At 44.3% G+C, this 20,035-nt stretch overlaps 1 protein-coding gene across 1 annotated transcript in view; it reads left to right on the top strand.

Moving 5' to 3' along the window:
- Positions 1-20,035, top strand: part of USH2A (usherin) — a 1,179,609-nt gene that overhangs the window by 976,181 nt on the left and 183,393 nt on the right. Inside the window, exons 59-61 of the mRNA XM_040430191.1 lie at positions 6,947-7,054; positions 8,023-8,206; positions 14,611-14,768. Of these exons, the coding sequence (XP_040286125.1) occupies positions 6,947-7,054; positions 8,023-8,206; positions 14,611-14,768 (450 nt within the window). The remainder of the gene's footprint in view (positions 1-6,946; positions 7,055-8,022; positions 8,207-14,610; positions 14,769-20,035) is intronic.

Genomic DNA, 20,035 nt, shown 5'->3' with positions numbered 1-20,035 from the left:
TCTGATGATTCGGTTTTTATGGTGCTTTTTTTGAAGACGTTACATGACTCCCTTTAGGTAGGGGCAGTAGAATAGGTTGCCGCTGTAATATCTTTCATCCAAAATGTTCAATTTCTTGTCAATTTTTTTCCCAAAACTGTCTCAAGCCCAGTCATAATTCTCTTAAAGGGCCTGTCCAGGCTTAGAAAAAATGGCTGCTTTCTTACAGAGACAGTGCCTGATCTGTCTACAGGTTGTGCGTGGTATTGCAGCTCAGCCCCATTCACGTCAGTGGAGCTGAGCCTGCAATACCAGACAAAACCTATCTATCAGTCTTTCTAAATATATCTGTATACAGTACAGTATCTGTCTATCTAAAAATCTATTTTATATCCATCTATCTCTCAGTCTATCTATTTGATACCGTCTATCTACCTACCATTTCATTATCTATCTATCTATCTATCTATCTACAAAGAACTATATATAAATGAAGTGGCACCGCTGGATACAAAGTAAAAAATGGTGTGCCAGGGGCTAGGATGTGGTTAAACCTGTATGAAAAGGTCCACACCCTGTCCGCATCCGTAGTTCCGTTCCGCAGCCCCGCTAAAAAGATAGAGCATGTCCTATTCTTGACTGCAATTGCGGACAACAATAGGCATTTTCTATGATAGTGGCGGCCATGTGCGGTCCGCAAATTGCGGAATGCACACAGTCCAGCATCCGTGTTTTGCGGATCTGCAAAACACTACGGTCATGTGAATGCGTCCTAAGTAGTAGAAAAATATTCCACTGCATTCCCAAAGTAAGCTTCATCTATTCATCATCTATCTATCTATCTATCTATCTATCTATCTATCTATCTATCTTATATCTATCTATCTATCTATCTATCTATCTTATATCTATCTATCTATCTATCTATCTCCTATCTATCTTATATCTATCTATCTATCTATCTATCTATCTATCTTCCTTCTATCTCTACTTTTTATTTTGTTATAACTAATCCTCTATGACGTGTTGCTAGCGTTCATACTACGTGAAAGGAAATAATCCTTCATGAGTTAAACAAGTTTTGGTCCATTTTCTCAGCCTGAGTCACGTGAAAAGTTTTACCTAAATCCTATTAGCTCTTCCTATTTCCGCCTGTCTCACGCTCATCAGTCTCCATCGTTTTCGAGTTCCCTGGAAGTCGCGTCCACATGAAGTAGTAGGACATAAATCCGGCCACGTCCACTACCTCTGTTGTGTGCGTCGTCCTCCTCTAATTGATTTATCGTATTTTAGAGTGGTTGTGCATGGCTTTTGATTTAGTGTATGGGCTCTGGCAGAAATGTGACTGTCACTAATTGGTGCCTGTTTTTTGTCCTGGAAAAAATATGCTGTGCTTTGCAAATGGGTTCAGAGAGTCTCCTCAGCCGGCGGTAGCTCTCCCCGAAGGTCATGGAAAGAAAGCATCCATAGTGCTAAGCACCTTCTATCCTTCAAATGGAAAACGAGGCATTATAATCATAGGGCGATTCCAGGCTGATTTGGCAGCCGCGTTGCTTTGTGTTGATTTCAGGCGGCTAATTTACTATCTGTCGTTTGCCTTTCGACATTACTTCTGCTGCTCGCTTTTCACATTATACAGTTTACATTTATCGAACTACCGGGCTGAACAGATTTATAGTTATTGGTAAATGCAGACGGGTCACCAGGAATAAGGGGCTTTTAGCAAACTCATTTAGTAGGCCACATATAGAATTAAGGGGTCATCGTCTACTGGACAATGTAATATTGGACGGAGAATGCCTGAGGTTTTCATTACTTAAAGGTATGTCAACTGACTAGACTATAAGGCTATATGGCAATAGCTACCTATGAGCCAAAAAGCAATCTGCCCCTGAGATATTTCAGGATGGTATCCAAAATTGGGCATCATCATATACACTACGTGCAGAATTATTAGGCAAATGAGTATTTTGACCACATCATCCTCTTTATGCATGTTGTCTTACTCCAAGCTGTATAGGCTCGAAAGCCTACTACCAATTAAGCATATTAGGTGTTGTGCATCTCTGTAATGAGAAGGGGTGTGGTCTAATGACATCAACACCCTATATTAGGTGTGCATAATTATTAGGCAACTTCCTTTCCTTTGGCAAAATGGGTCAAAAGAAGGACTTGACAGGCTCAGAAAAGTCAAAAATAGTGAGATATCTTGCAGAGGGATGTAGCACTCTTAAAATTGCAAAGCTTCTGAAGCGTGATCATCGAACAATCAAGCGTTTCAATCAAAATAGTCAACAGGGTCGCAAGAAGCGTGTGGAAAAACCAAGGCGCAAAATAACTGCCCATGAACTGAGAAAAGTCAAGCGTGCAGCTGCCAAGATGCCACTTGCCACCAGTTTGGCCATATTTCAGAGCTGCAACATCACTGGAGTGCCCAAAAGCACAAGGTGTGCAATACTCAGAGACATGGCCAAGGTAAGAAAGGCTGAAAGACGACCATCACTGAACAAGACACACAAGCTGAAACGTCAAGACTGGGCCAAGAAATATCTCAAGACTGATTAATCTAAGGTTTTATGGACTGATGAAATGAGAGTGAGTCTTGATGGGCCAGATGGATGGGCCCGTGGCTGGATTGGTAAAGGGCAGAGAGCTCCAGTCCGACTCAGACGCCAGCAAGGTGGAGGTGGAGTACTGGTTTAAGCTGGTATCATCAAAGATGAGCTTGTGGGGCCTTTTCGGGTTGAGGATGGAGTCAAGCTCAACTCCCAGTCCTACTGCCAGTTTCTGGAAGACACCTTCTTCAAGCAGTGGTACAGGAAGAAGTCTGCATCCTTCAAGAAAAACATGATTTTCATGCAGGACAATGCTCCATCACACACGTCCAAGTACTCCACAGCGTGGCTGGCAAGAAAGGGTATAAAAGAAGAAAATCTAATGACATGGCCTCCTTGTTCACCTGATCTGAACCCCATTGAGAACCTGTGGTCCATCATCAAATGTGAGATTTACAAGGAGGGAAAACAGTACACCTCTCTGAACAGTGTCTGGGAGGCTGTGGTTGCTAATGCACACAATGTTGATGGTGAACAGATCAAAACACTGACAGAATCCATGGATGGCAGGCTTTTGAGTGTCCTTGCAAAGAAAGGTGGCTATATTGGTCACTGATTTGTTTTTGTTTTGTTTTTGAATGTCAGAAATGTATATTTGTGAATGTTGATGTTATATTGGTTTCACTGGTAAAAATAAATAATTGAAATGGGTATATATTTGTTTTTTGTTAAGTTGCCTAATAATTATGCACAGTAATAGTCACCTGCACACACAGATATCCCCCTAAAATAGCTAAAACTAAAAACAAACTAAAAACTACTTCCAAAAATATTCAGCTTTGATATTAATGAGTTTTTTGGGTTCATTGAGAACATGGTTGTTGTTCAATAATAAAATTAATCCTCAAAAATACAACTTGCCTAATAATTCTGCACTCCCTGTACATGGAGGTCATGGTGTCTACTGGGTCCCCTCAGCTACTGAGTCTTCTAGTTGTCAATGGCATATCATAGGGAAGGGTTGGTAATGTGGGAACAGGGCTGGCACCGGCACCAGACAAACCTAGTCCAATAGGTTTGGGAACATTTGGGGATGAGCTGGGTGTTACAGGCCGTAGAACCACTGTGTCAACCAATTGATTTGACTTTGGCCTAAACCTAAGGGAGTTATCCAGGAAGTCCTCTAGTATTCACTCTTTAACACTTATACATCTCGACTTTCGCTTGCTTCCTGACTCTTCTGCCACTCTCTACCATTTGTTTCCTCCAAGACCCAGATACTGCCACCATCCTATATAACACCACAATAAGTACAGCTCCTGACATTGTTGCCCCCCTCACACACAACAAAACCCCAAAAATCAACAGACAACCCTGGCACACCAACCTGACCAAAAAACTCAGACAAGCTTCCAGGGCTGCGGCGATGGAAGAAATCCCACTCTAAGGATCACTTCACCGCATAAAAGCAATTTCTTCTCATTTTCAAATCCTCACTCGCTGATGCAAAACAGGCCTACTTCTCATCCATCATATCTTTCCTGTCCCACAGCCCTAAACAACTTTTTAACACTTTTAACTCCCTTCTCCGTCCCCCAGCGCCCCCACTCTCTCCTCTCATCTCAGCTGAGGACTTTGCCACATACTTCAAACAAAAGATAGTCAACATCAGAGAAAGCTTCAGTGCACAGTCCCCACAGACCCTTTACACAATTGCTCAGTCCTCTTCTCCCAAAACTCCAGCATTACAGAAAAAAAAACTCTTGACTCTACTCTCCAGATCACATCTCACCACTTGTCCACTTGACCCAATCCCATCCCACCTCATCCCCAACCTCACCACAGTGTTTATCCCAACCCTAACTCATCTATTCAACCTATCACTAACCTCTGGTGTCTTCCCCTCTGGTTTTAAACATGCTACCATTACACCCATCCTCAAAAAGTCTTCACTTGACCCATCTTCTTTGTCCAGTTATCGCCCCATATCACTTCTTCCATATGCCTCAAAGCTACTTGAGCAACATGTCCATTCTGAACTGTCCTTTCATCTCTCCTCCTGCTCCCTCTTTGACCGGCTACAATCTGGCTTCCGACCCCACCACTCAACTGAGACTGCCCTTACCAAAGTCACCAATGACCTACTAACAGCCAAAACCAAAAAACATTACTCTGTCCTCCTTCTCCTTGACCTGTCCTCTGCCTTTGACACTGTCGACCACTCCCTTCTGTTACAAACTCTCTCATCTCTTGGCATCAATGACCTGGCCCTCTTCTGGATCACATCATGCGCTACAGAGCGGACATTTAGCATCTCCCACTCTCACACCCCCTCCTCGTTTCAATCATCTACCGCATCCGCGCTTTCCTCAACTTTGAGTCTGCGAAAATGCTTGTACATGTCCTCATCATCTCCCGCCTAGACTACTGCAACTTTCTCCTCTGTGGCCTTCCATCTAGCACTCTCGCACCCCTCCAATCTATCCTCAACTCTGCTGCCCAACTAATCCACCTCTCACCCTGTTACTTCTCTGCCTCTCCCCTCTGCCAATCCCGTCACTGGCTCCCCAATGCCCAGCAAATTCAGTTGAAAATACTAACAAATACATACAAGGCTGTCCACAACCTGTCCCCTCGCTGCGTCTCTGAGCTACTTTCCCGATACATCCCCACATGCAATCTCCGATCCTCACAAGACCTCCTTATCTCCTCTTTTCTTATCACCACTTCCTACAGTCTCCTCCAAGATTTCTCCCATGCATCCCCCATACTCTGGAACTCGCTACCCCAACATATCAGACTCTCTCACCTACAGTGAAATTTTTCAAAAGAAACCTAAAAACCCACCTCTTCAGACAAGCCTACAACCAGTGACCCTGCTGCCTTTATACCGCGATGACCAACTTTACCCACTCCTACTGTGTCCTTCTCCTATACAGTGTAGATTGTAAGCCCTCACGGGCAGGGCCCTCCCTCCTTCTGTACCAGTTTGTAACTAGTCTTGTTCATGCTTAGTTCAATTGTCTGTATTTATACCCCTTTTCATATGTACAGTGCTATGGAATGAATGGCGCTTTAATAATAAATAATAACAATGATAATTATAATACAAGGATCTGGACTTCGCTGCAGGGTTGCCGCCAGGATTCTACCTCACAGAATAGTCCGAGAGTGATTGACTGCTGACTGCCCCAGGATCAGAGACACCAGTGCAAGGCACCAAAGGAACATGCAAGCCTGTAGTCAGTAACAGACCGAGGTCAGGCAGAGTAATTGCAAATATGTAAAACAGATCCAAGGTCAGTACTGGCAGCAGAGGGTCAGAATCCAATAAAAATCCAGAAGTCAGTATAGGGGCAGACAATAGAAATAGAATACCTTAGCAAGGAACTAGCACGCAACGAACCTAATTGCTCAGGCAGTTGTTGAAACAAACCGCACAGCATATGTAGCAGAACCTTGATTAGTAATTGGAAACGGCCTAGTAGCTGCTAACAGAGCCAAGGAGGATTAACCCTTGAAATACTACAGAATAGATGTGGCTCAATGAAGACTATCAGAGTGCGTTGTCCTGGGGCAACAGAAGATAGAGAGTGGAGTGGCACCCATGCCCGTCCGAAGTATCAGGGCAGCAGCAGACACAGAAAGTCAATGTAACACTGGGTAAACTATGCTTTATACTGGTCAAGCCGAAGTACCCATTGATGCCGAGGCATATTTGCAGAGCTATGACTAGTGTTGAGCGAATTGAAGTCAACTAATTGACTTCAATCCGATTTTCAGGAAAAATTCGAATCACCGCAAAGTCGAATTTCCTCTTGCTTCATGGTGACAAATCAAATTCCCTGAAAAAAAAAACATACTCACCTCATCCATTTGCACGCGACGCGGCTGCTGTGGCCATCCTGATTAAATCTACAGTGCAAGATCTTGTGCGATGTGATGTATGACGTCACCACCCCAGACAGCGTGATGACGAGATTTAGTGCAGTGTCTTCAGTCAAGATGGCCCCGGCGGTCTTTACGTGATCAAATGGAAAGGTGAGTATTTTTTATTGGCATTGGGGGGTGCCGTTTCAGTTTTCGCCTGGCAGAAAGGCTAGGTGCAACCCTGAATCCACCATAAATAATAGCGTCAATGTGTCTAGCCTTGGTTTACTGTGTGACCATCATCCATTTTGGCAAGTTGTTCAAGAGAGGTATTAGGACCTAAATATCAGCAGCCGCAGCTTTTCAACCTTTATCTTGTGAGACAATGTGTACTGCCTTATCTTTCAGGCCATTTGTAGACTACACTGAGCAGAGATCATGTGTGCAATATATGTGTATATTGTATATGTATTTTATAGCTTTATGGTTAACTTTTTTCTTTTTTTTTTTTCTTTTTTTTTCTCTTGATTTTATTACTCTAGGTCTTCATCCATATACAAAATATATGTTCTTCCTCACAGTCTGTACATCTGTAGGGTGCAATAGCAGTGAGGTGGCATCAGGCTATACATTACAAGCTCCTCCTCAAGGTAAGAAGTTTCTTACTAGAGAGCAAGTCAAGCATAAAGGCCAGATTCCCCTGCCTTCTAATGAGATGACTCTGCTCATATTGTTCCAATCGATACAGTAAAGCTGATAAGTGAGATGCCGAAGACATTGCTCTAGTGGCCAGTGTGAAAACGGCAAGATTTTAATTTTTCTATAGTTCATAACATAAAAAAAATTACAAATAAAATATAATATATAATAAAAAACCGATTTAAATAGCATGTTTTTTTTCTTATGATCAATTCTATAGATAATCAATGTCCTCTTTTTTTTATAATTCTGGGCTCAGCAGCTAGACTAACCACCCACGTTGAGAAAGATTGTTCCCATGCATATACAATGAGACAACCCCATATTTTAACTCATTACGAGTTAAAGGGATTGTCTCTTCAGAGACAACCCCTTTCAGAATGTAAGGGCTATCAGCTGGTCGTTCCTGCTCCTGCTACCATCTGATTTTACCTGGGAGAAGCCACAACCAACCTGGTGTGTCCCCTGTAGTGACTTTTGCAGGGGAAGCATAGCATTACATTGCAGCTACTCGTGTAATACAAGAAAGCTTGATTCCACCAGAACAAGCGCTCCTCGGACAGAGCGTCTATGAGTTCTGGCTGAGAAGTGGGCCATCCTTAGTGAGGTCCATATGCCCTAATTGAGCATATGGACAGGGAAACCACCCCTTTTTTAGAAGCCAGGATCCTCTGCATACAGTTGTGTGTCTACAACTCTTTGTAGTAACTACATATCTGCTTTGGCTCAGAGATTTAGGTTCTGATTCCCCTCTATAGCATCCATATGACCTTAATGTCTTACCCCTTTAAAACTTCCTAGGAAGCATGTAAAATGAATCTAAAAATGTAGTAAAATAGACAAAGCGATAAACCCTATGTGAAAATGCCATCTAAAAACCTACAAATCAACCATGTCTCTTGCTCTTTTTACGGTCTAGGAGTTTGGCAGGATCCTCACCACGTCACAATCAATTCATCAGCGCTGGAACTATATTGGAGGGAACCCGAGAGGCCCAATGGGATGATTTCTGAGTATAGACTGATACGGAACGGGGCAGTCATTTCCAGAAGAAGTGGTGAATATCTGAATTTCACTGATGTTGGACTACAGCCCAACGGCAGGTAATGTTTAACGCTGATCTATATTAAGCTTTCAAGCCATGACTAACAATGATATTGTATCTGGGGTACGGGACAAACAAGACTTTTACTTCCTCTTTTAAAAAGGGAAAAATCGTTATTGCTTAATCATTAAAAGACATTGACAAAAACCCCTGCAGGACTTTTGTCATTGCACATATTGAAGAGACGGGTATTGACTGCCAGCTACTTTCAGAAATAAAAGGAGATCATCCATAAAAATGAAGAAAAGACTTTAGTATAAAAAGTTTAGCCGCTATTTAAAGTAGAAAAAAATATCCCCATTGCAGACAGTATTTAAAGGAACAGCACATAATCTAATTAAAATAGCCAATACCTATCATTCTAACATATTACATCTATTATATTGTATTTATATACAGTGGTAGTCCATAACATTGAAACCACTGGTAGGCGAAGTGGATATCATAGGTAATCTCATGATAATGGGGTGGGATATATTAGGGAGTAAGTGAACAGTCAGTTCTTGAATTTGATGGGTTGATATCTGGGCAATTTTAACAAAGGCTAAATTGTGATGACTCCACGACTGGGTCAGAGAACTTCCAAAACGGCCGACTTGTGCAGATTGCTACCTATTGGGCCACATGTAGCTGCAGACTATGCTGACCCCTTTCTGCCAGATGCTCCTACATGAGCATCAGAACTGGACCATGGAGCAATAGAGGAAGACAGCCTGGTCCGATGAATCACATTCTCTTTTACATCATGTGCATAGTTTACCTGATGAAGAAATGGCACCAGGATACACCATGGGTAGAAGACAAGGCAGCAGAGGCAGTGTGATGTCTGACCCATGGAGGCCGCACCTCACAGCTTACAGGACTTAAAGGATCTGCTGCTAATGTTTTGGTGCCAGATACTTCAGGATACCTTCAGGAGTCCATCCCTGGTCTTGGACAGGCCATCTGTCTGTCTCCTACTCATTCCCAGCCTACCAAATGTATGTTAGCAGAAAATAGGGTACAACCGGAAGTGAATTTGTCTGTAGTATCAGACAAGACAGGTCTGCTTGTATTCTGTACCAAGAAGACGCATAGGTCTGCATAGCATCTGTAGACACAAATTGGTAGGTTTTTTAACTAAGACTAAGTTAATTCATTTTGTAGTTCAGGGGCGTTAATATAATACGGTGGGCACGGACGGTCATATTTTAGGGTGTTTTTGATTACACGTACAACTTTAATCACTGTATGTTCGAAAGGTTGGAATTTTTAAATATAGTTAAAGTTTTTCTATTTTTTTTTTTTTTTACATAAACAACTAGGGGGTCATTTATTATAAATTAGGCGTATGTCAGGCCCAGATGGCGGCACATCTAAAACCATGGGTGGGGAAGGGGACGGGTCAGCAGGCCCATCTCATTTACCATTTTCTACAATTGTTTAACGACAGCAAGGGAGCTGCCTTACATTTAGAGCTGGCAGAGGATCTGCCGAAATTATGGAGAGGCCTCTTCATAACTCCAGTGGATCCACCGCCAGGTATATGGGTTATTAAGGCCGGCGTCTAAAACGCTGCTCTTAATAAATATGCCCCTAATACTTCCTACTGCTGAGGACTTGCTATAGCTGTATGTAACGCCCCAGAGGTGCATTACCACCTTTTACACCTCTCCACTATCTCCTATGGTTGATTCAATGTCATCATGTGTATTTATTTCAGGTTCAAACACTGTGCATTCCCTATTTTGCAACTGTTGTGTGTAAATGTAATGTACCTGGTTCACCAGCAGATGGCGGCAGTACTGGCAGAGCTATTTTGTCTAGAATGGAGCCCTTCTTTCCATTCTAGCCTCCCTAGAGAGGAGGAGGAGGAGTTTAGCTAGTTAAAGCAGTCGAGTTTACCCCCTGCCAAGGGAGTGTGTGCAGCAGGAGCTCGTCCAGCTCTGCTGGATATGGAGGCCAAAGCAAAGAGCCTCAGGAGCCAGGAGAAGAAGTTTCCTGGATAAAGATAAAGATAAAGACGGAGTCAGACTACTGAGAGCTAAGTACAGCAGAAAGGAAGAGTTTCTATTTAATTCTGTCAGTACAGCAGAGCCAAAGAGTAACAGATGTAGCAGAGCCGAGTGTGTTTGCCTGCCAGTTTCATGCCAAAGCCTGCTGGTAACCAAGACAAAGTTGGAAGATAGTTTCCTGAATTTTGTTCAAGTAAAGCCGTTGTCAACTTCATCACTAAGCCTGGACTCAATCATTTCTTCAAATCCCTCAATTATTCCCCCTGTTTGCTCTGCTTCGGACGACAGCACCTGGGGTTCCAGGATATCCAGATAAGAGCACTGTGACACGTGCGCATCCACATCTAAAGGGAAATTATAGGCTACCCTTCCACCACTCTGGCATTCCTACACCTGGGTACCAATAACACCATCTACTTAAGGGGACTCTGTCTCCCTTGTTGCTTTAATGCAACTGGCGCCACGACAATACTCATCAGCTTATCACTAAAGGGGACCCAGTGTGCCCTGGGCTACCGTCCGTTGCATTTGGCGTCTCGAACAGGATCCGTACAAGGCCAATCTGTGTCCATGAACTGTATAGCCTATTGGATTTACAAAACTACCTTTAAAAATGACTTTAATGCGTTTATTGCGGAGCGGCAAGCACAAAACCACGCGCGCCGGCATCCAAATGGTTAATCAGTCATCTTGATGGAGCAGCTTCTTCTTGCCTAGCTAGAGCGGGAAAATGCAGGAACGCCCCCAGTTAGAGCTGGAAAGTCTAGCCCTGCCCACTGGGAGCGATGTTAATGTCTGAAGAGAGGAAGTGGAAGCTCCTCCTTGGAAGCCCCTCCTCCTTTTTCTGTCTGTGCCGGCACAAGGGAGAGCATCATGTCGCGACCTCTTCAGCCGGACTGGGGTGGCTTTTTATGGGGAGATGAGGAACCTGAGGTGAAGTCTGCGCCTGAGGAGGTTTACGCATCGCAGGTACAGCGACCCTCGCCAGAGAAGCCAAGAGCATTCCCGATGCCAGCTGGCGCAGTGGAGGCGGTCAGAGTTTCCACTCTGCCTCCCATAAAACATGGTCTTATTAGAGGGACTCAATCCCATTGACCCCAAAGAAATCACCGCCCATGCGGCAAACATGTGGCAATATCGTAAGGTCATAGAGGACTGGGCCAAAAGAGTATGGGACCGGCCTCAGACCTGGGACCCAGTATTTGAAAGAAGGACCGGAAGTGTTGTGTGGTTTTCAGTCGAGCGGGGGCCCGGATTCGTCCAGGATGATAAGACTGGCCAGGAGCTCTATGTCAACAGACGCTCCGAAAAGAGTCCTTACCTGCCGCAAGCCTGCCATAGCCTTTACCTGGGGGACACCATGGAATACACCCCCATGGAGTCTCTACAAGGCCCGTTTGCGGTGGTGGTAGTCTGCCAAAACCCCTAGTGCCCCCTGACCGCACCTGAGGAGTGGCCGGACGATCCCAATGCTACCGGAAGAGTGCACTGTTTACAAGAGGCAGAGGATGGAGTCCCCCGCTTCAGGGAGAAACTCCAATCAGAGCTGGAGCCCCTCATCCCCGGACTTTCAGCGCCACCAACACCCCTTGCTCCACAGGCGTGTGTGTCCACCACGTCAGTGACGATTAGTCCGACCGTTGTTAACTATCACCTGCCGTGGAAGGTAGAAGTCGTGATGAGGAGGGCAGTGCATGATTCCCCCCTAAGAGAGGAAGATTGTTTGCCGGCCCCTATACAGCCGGACATACTGGACCCCTTTGGGATGGCCAGAGCAGTCACCTCTGTAAACAGAAGATGGGCGCTGCTGTAAAAAAGCGTCACCACCAGGCTGACTCCAGGTTCAGCCACAGGAGGGCACTAGTGCTCCACCACTAGAGCCAGAGTGGATTACCAAAGGCAGGACAGATCTCTTATGAGCTTTTCCAGCAGCAGCAGCGAGGAGTACCTGATGCCCTTTCTATGAGGAGCCTCTTTCCAGCATCCTCGTCAGTCTATAGAACTATTGACTTCTGGGAGCCACTTCGTGGACTGGACCTGAAGGGTGAGGGCCTGTTGGCATTTTGTCTATTTTTATGTTTCAGGTTGCCCCTGTTTTTAGCCCTCACCCGGATGGCCAAGTGGGTCAGGACTCCCCCCATCACCATCATTTACATCCCTGTTGCGCACATCAGCGGCAATTTTCTTTTTTCCCCCTTTTCAGGTAATTTGGGAGCCTCTTTTCTAACCAGTTCTCATAACCTGTGCTATATCTTTATTACCCATGTGGATTACAAATGACTTTGTACCTGATGTGGATTACAACTATTACCTCATTTGGATTACAATTAATTATTTCCTGTGGATTACAAAGGACTTTGTTGCACTTAAAGCTCCAGTTCGGTGCACCTTATCTGCAAACATTGAAGAAAATGAACTCTAATGTGATTTTATAATTGCACTACCTGATTGCATTAAAAATGTGCCTTATATATTTGCCTTATTGTGATTTGCATTAATCATTTTTATTTCAGCAACGTTCAAGTATATTGCCCATTGTGTGTATTCTCTTTTAGGTGCCGCAATGTGATCTTATATGCACTTTTGTATCGACTTTGGTGTAATTATGCAGTTAACCAGATAGTCAGCACTTTATTGCTTAGTAATTATGGACTGCATCTGAGGACGTTAACATACGTCACAAGCAGATCTAACATCGCCGTTGCTCATTATGGACTGCCTCTGAGGACGTTAAAATACTAATGGTTCTTATTCTCACCTTGTGTTATATAGCCTACCGCTGCACAGGGGGAACCAAGTGGTAAATGTCACAAGAAGGTCTAAGATAGTCAAGGGTAACCCGCTGCTATTATGTATTAGAGTACCTTGCCTCATCCTCCTAATTGTTATATGTGTTAAAGCCTTGTGTTAAGCCAAGGTTATTTGTGTCCTAAGGCCCTGTTCACCGCCTTAAGGAGAATTGTGTGTAGCTACCTGGTCAGTCATCAAGGTGACAAAGTGTAAAGCATTTTCAGACCTTGCCTGGTTCACCAGCAGATGGCAGCAATGGCAGAGCTATTTTGTCTAGAATGGAGCCCTTCTTTCCATTCTAGCCCTCTCTAGAGAGGGAGGAGTTCAGCTAGTTAGAGCAGTCAAGTTTACCCCCTGCCAAGGGAGTGTGTGCAGCAGGAGCTCGTCCCTCCTAGACGAGACTTGCTGAGGCCAGCCAGAGCACCATCAGCCCTGCTCAATATGGACGCCAAAGCAAAGAGCCTCAGGAGCCAGGAGGAGAAGTTCCCTGGATAAAGATAAAGATGGAGTCAGACTACTAAGAGCTAAGTACAGCAGAAAGGAAAAGTTTATATTTAATACTGTCAGTACAGCAGAGCCAAAGAGCAACAGATGTAGCAGGCCCGAGTGTGTTTGCCTGCCAGTTTTATGCCAAAGCCTGCTGGTAACCAAGACAAAGTTGGAAGATTGTTTCCTGAGTCTGGACTCAATTATTTCTTCAAATTCCTCAATTATTCTCCCTGTTTGCTCTGCTTCGGAAGACAGCACCTGGGGTTTTAGGATATCCAGCTGGGAACACTGTGACACGTGTACAGCTACATCTAAAGGGACATTATAGGCTTCCCTTACACCACTCTGGCACTCCTACACCTGGGTACCACCAACACCATCAACTTAAGGGGACTCTGTCCCTTGTTGCTTCAATTGAACTGGCGTCACAACAATACTCATCAACTTATCACTAAAGGGGACCCCGTGTGCCCTGGGCTACCGTAGGTCGCATGTACAGATGTAGCAATCGTTAACAATCATACATTGCACCACAAATGTATGAAAACGTTTGAATACATTTTGTCTAATGCGGCCACTCCAATATGAAAAAAAATGATCGTCCACTCTATGCAACCTGAGTAGACCCTCTATGAGTACACCTTGTAGGTTGGGATAACACCTGCTATGTCTGTACCCAGTGTAGATCATTTGTTAGCTAAAGGGGTACTTCATTTTGTAAAAATCCTAATTGAATGGCCTCTTCACAATAAGCTAATCACTAAGTATTCCCCTGCAGGGACCCCCACTAATCAGCTGCAATCAGTGAGGATCCCCGACAGATCCATTTTCCTGCAGTGCCACCGCAGGGGAAACTGATAATTACACAGCGCCCATTCAGATCAATGTGTTGCCTGTGTAGTACAAGACAGGGCAGGTCCTCCAAAGAGAAAGGTGCTCTCTGTACCCGCTTTCCCCTCTGGCCAAGAGATGATGCAGCGGAGGACCCCCCCAATTAACTCAGAATTTCTTACCTAGAGTGTATGACAGCACATTTAATATAATGATGTGAGATAACGCTTCAGTTTCGAGGTTAGATCCATGTCTAATACCATTAATCTATATGTAAATATCCTTTTTTGTTATGCAGTTACTTCTACCAGCTGGAGGCCCAAAATGAAGCAGGGAGCAATATCAGCCATGTCTATGTGGTAGAAACGCCGCTCCATACTCCGCAGGAAATTCCTGTTCCGTATAATATCACTATCCTGGGACCATATTCTGCATACGTGGCTTGGAACCTTCCAGGTAAATGTATTTACAATATATTAGACATGTTACTGATAACATATAATAAAAAAGATTTAAAATACAAACATAAACATGAAATAAAAAATGCTAAAAAATATATATTTTACATTTGTAACTGTCTTATTAGGTGATTTTTCAGAATAATCTGCATGTGGGTGTACATGAGGAATGTCTCTATTTTTGGTCATTACATCAGACTTGTATCTGGCATTTTGTAGCTATTTTTCCCTCTGCATTCTATCATTTATTTTTTTCTGATCTGGTGGGTGAAGACCAGCTGGTTTCATGTCTGCTCCTACACAGGACATGGATGAACAAGGGATCCGTTCCCTCTTTCTCTGTAGCACACCCCCAGTAGCAGTAATGGAGGATGTCACACAACAGAACTGAGCAGTTTTGATGTTAATCCAGCAGCAAATCACCTACAAACCAGCAGCAGTCTCTCTGTGTCAGTCTCTCTGCTTCTGCCTGCTCCCAGCAGCTGTTCCCTTCTCGTTCACCTCTTTCCCCACCCCTCTCCATAGACTTCTATGTAATATGGTCCTTCAGTGATCAGGCAGCCCAACTAAGGACGGATCTGAGCAGAGTTAGTGAAGGAGAAAAACCTAAGAGGAGATGGAAGCATCTTTCTCTGATGAGATATATTACACGGTTTCTTATATTCACATTTATTAAAAAAAGGAAACCGTTACCATTTAAGCTTCTAAAAAATGGTTTGACCCAATAACCCCAATTCAGTCCCTAATGGACCCAGTCTTCAAACAAAGGTTTAAAAAAAGCCATTAACCAAACCCAGACCCAGGGTCAGACAGAACATCAGACCCAGGCTCCAACACAGTACTTTGCCCCAAAGTTCTAGTAGAAGACAACCCCATTTAAAGGTGGCTTTGCGACCAATCACTTGTTTCTAACGTCTATTTCTTGTGGGATGAGCCACAGATAACCTGTTAGATCTTATAGATGACATATATTTTGTGTACTATCATAAGTAGAAAGATTATGATGAAATAAAAGTTTTATTCCCATCTCAGACTTGCATGGCTGGGATCAGAAACCCCTTGTGTGCAGCAGCCAGACACGGTCAGAGTTTTGGATAGAAACTAATCGGAGCTAAGGAAACAGGGGCTCATTTATTAGCTGATATACATCACTTTTGTGACCTATGTCAGTCTCAGATTTTGCCGCAAGCCATTTTGCGACAAAATCTGCTACTTTTTCCCGCTCTCGCCACTCTTCCGACAGGCCTGTCTCATTCATCATTTTCTACGAAAGTTTTTGGTTCTAGAAAATGGCTTAAATCTACCCCAGCAAGGGATCTGGCATAGCTTTGAGTTTGTCGCACGACCTGCTGTAGGAAGCACCAAACTTGTAGAGGTCTACACCAGTCTTAATAAATGAGCCCCATAGTGTAACACCGCAAGCAACACTGTTTCTATAGTCCCGAAACTAGACAAACAATGTAGCTCGCTGCCACATACGATGGGTGTGCCGATCTCATCCAAGAATGGCTGAGATGGGAATACCCCTTTAACAGAGGACGTGTACATGCTCTTTCGAGGAGGAGGCCTTTGGGCTGCTATGGGGCCCGTGGAGAGAGGAAAGCCCAGCTCGACTCCATATTGGTTGCAAGAACTAGTTTATAACTCCCTTCTAAAAAGTAAATGTAGCAAAGAAGGGGAGGACTTGTCCCAAGGGTCATTGAGGAGGATCCTTGGGACAATTCCAATCTTTCCTTGGTGGTAAAACTCAACTTCAAAATGGGTGGCTTGGTCTTATTTTTGCTCCGGGGCCCCCTCTCTTGTATGTATGGCCTGATATTGCAGAAACTACAATGTAGCAGATCTTTGAATTACATTGTTACATTTTTATTGGCTTCTCCTGTGAGACGTTTACGGCCTCATAAATGGAACATTTAGGAACACTGTATCACCAGTGACCCCATGTATTCGAGATCCCTCCCTGCCTCCTATCAGAGGAGACCTGATACCCGGATCTCTATGAAACAAGCCACAATCCACCCATGTATTGTATTTATCGGAGTCTTTACAGTTTCCCTTTAATTATTCAGCTCCCCGATGCGCTGACAAATTATACTCCAGTTATTGCCAAAGAAAACATTTATGGAGACATGTGTCCCAGTTTCTCCAGCGGAGAACTCGTCAAATATCAACTATTTATTTGTACGGGTAATAATGAATTTCTCATTGCATTGTAAGTTCATAAATGTTAAATAAACTATCAGCTTTGGCTTGTAAATTATGGAAAGCTGCTGTGCCGGGAATATTAACGCACAGAAACCTTGTTCTTTAGTCAGCTTGGAAATGCATCTTGGCAGCTTGTCATTACACTCATGGCGAATCTGACTCCGAATAACAGAACTGCCATTTACATTTAGTAGACATTGGTTCATGTGAGCCTCCCCCCCACCCCCGCACCTGGCTAGGAGGATGGAGGAACATTAAATATTACAAAGGCTGCCAGCCTTACATTCATTTGTTCTACGCCCCATATTCTTCTAGATGGGTCAAAGCTCCCCTACAAGTTATCAGCTCTGCAATTTCTCAAAGAGGAGCTGTCCCCTCTCATGATGACATGTCCGTTTTAGTGACTACTTGCACCCCCCATGTAATGACAGTTCTGGAGCCTCTATTCTTATGACTCTATGTTGTGCCGTTCTTTTATAATTGCTGTTAGAAGTTATGACGGTTCAGATGGGTGTTACCCTTTGGGGTGCGTGTCCCTGCACAGTCTGACACTGGCAGCACTGACTGGATAACGTCAGACTGTGCAGGGACACACCCCCCAACTGGAAACGCCCATCTGAACCTTCATTGCAAACTGCTGGTGATTCATTCATAAACTTCTAGCAGGAATAATAAGGAATGGCACAACACAGAATCATAAGAATAGATGCTCGAGAATTGTCATGCAAGTAGTTACTATTGCGGACATGTCAGGAGAGGTGACCGCAGTATGAGACATGACTGTCTTATAAAAAACAACCTGTGTTCATTATCATTAGGCATTGTGCTATTCCTCTGTTATTCCCCCTGATAGTTAATAAATAAAACTAGGTGCTGCCTTTCCCCTTGTCAATAAGGTGTTTCGTGATATACTCTGACACTGTCCAATCAGTGCCAACAGTGTCAGACTGTGTAGGCACGTGCATTATTGAGCGGAGGAATGGAAGTGGCGTATTCATACATTTCCAGAAGGAATAACAGAGGAGCAGCACAAAAGAAGTTGACATATTCGTGGTGGTGGCAAGTTTTTTGAATTCTGTGTCTATAGGACAAGAGTCTTAGGCCCCTTTCACACGGGCGAGATTTCCGTGCGGGTGCAATGCGTGAGGTGAACGCATTGCACCCGCACTGAATCCGGACCCATTCATTTCTATGGGGCTGTGCACATGAGCGGTGATTTTCACGCATCACTTTTGCGTTACGTGAAAATCGCAGCATGTACTATATTGTGCGTTTTTCTCGCAACGCAGGCCCCATAGAAGTGAATGGGGCTGCGTGAAAATCGCAAGCAAGTGCGGATGCGGTGTGATTTTCACGCACGGTTGCTAGGTGACGATCGGAATAGGGACCCGATCTTTATTATTTTCTATAAGGGAAAATAATAGCATTCTGAATACAGAATGCATAGTACAATAGGGCTGGAGGGGTTAAAAAAATGTTTAACATTTTTTAACTCACCTTAATCCACTTGTTCGCGCAGCCGGCATCTCTTCTGTCTTCTTCTTTGCTGTGCCCAGGAAACGGACCTTTGATGACGGCACTACGCTCATCACATGGTCCATCACATGGTCCATCACCAGGTAAAAGATCATGTGATGGACCATGTGATGAGCGCAGTGACGTCATCAAAGGTCCTATTCCTCAAAGAAGAAGACAGAAGAGATGCCGGCTGCGCGAACAAGTGGATTAAGGTGAGTTAATTTTTTTTTTTTAACCCCTCCAGCCCTATTGTACTATATATTCTGTATTCAGAATGCTATTATTTTCCCTTATAACCATGTTATAAGTGGAAATAATACAATCTACACAACCTTGAACCCAAACCTAAACTTCTGTGAAGAAGTTCGGGTCTGGGTACCACATTCAGTTTTTTATCACGCACGTGCAAAACACATTGCACCCGCGCGATAAAAACTGAACAACGGAACGCAATCGCAGTCAAAACTGACTGCAATTGGGTACCTACTCGCGCGGGTTTGCCGCAACGCATCCGGACCTTATCGGGACACGCTCGTGTGAAAGAGGCCTTAGGGTCCATTCACACGTCCGCAATTTCTTTCCGCATTTTGCGGAACGAAATTGTGGACCCATTCATTTCTATGGGGCAACACGATGTGCTGCCCGGATACGGAATTGCGGACACGCACTTCCGGGGCCGCTATTCCGTTCCCGAAAAAAATAGAACATGTCCTATTCTTGTCCGCATATTCTATTATTCTATTAGAGCCGGCAATGTGCGGTCCGCAAAATGCGGAACGCACATTGCCGCTGTCCGTGTTTTGCGGATCCCTGGATCCGCAAAACACGTTACTGACGTCTGAATAGAGCCTTAGAGGTTGGACCTCACTGACCACAAGAACATTCATAGGAGCCACAGAACCCGTGGTTGGGGTCCCAGCAGTCAGGCTCCAACTGATTAGACGGGTATCCCTCATCCCGTTCACCCAGGTCGGATACATGGCAATTTTTCCATCCAGATTTTGCAAGCGGAAGTTACGCAGCGTTTTACAGTAGCAACAAAGTGGGTGAGATTTTACCAAATCTGACCCCACGCTCCAGAATAACATTCCACAAGGAATCCACGTGGTCACCGACCTGCTACATGAATTTTATGTCTGTAGCATGTCGATTCATGTTGCATGTCGATTGCGGATCTCTGCAATACATAGCACAATCCACCACAACTCTACATGGAGCTCCTGCCGACTTTGTCATGGATTGATGTTTTGCGACTCATCTGGGCGGCGGGGGGCATGACACTGGAGTTCTATCTATGGTGTTCTTTGATTCTCTGTGTCATGCTCCGCCCCCTCAGGTTCTGCAGTGTATATGTTTTACCTGGAGTGTCCCTTTAAATGACACCAGGAAGCACGTGACCACAGTAGGATGTAAGGCGCCACAGAACTTGTGTCTAAGGGCTCATGCACACAAACGTATTGTGTTTCCGTATCCATTCCGGGTTTTTTTTGTTGTTTTTTTGGCGGGCCGTCTGCGGAACTATTCACTTCAATGGGGCCACAA

This window comes from Bufo bufo, chromosome 4, assembly GCF_905171765.1.
Source record: "Bufo bufo chromosome 4, aBufBuf1.1, whole genome shotgun sequence".
NCBI classification, from domain to species: Eukaryota; Metazoa; Chordata; class Amphibia; order Anura; family Bufonidae; genus Bufo; species Bufo bufo.
Note: the sequence above shows the minus strand (reverse complement) of the source record. Positions and strands in the feature narration are given on the sequence as shown.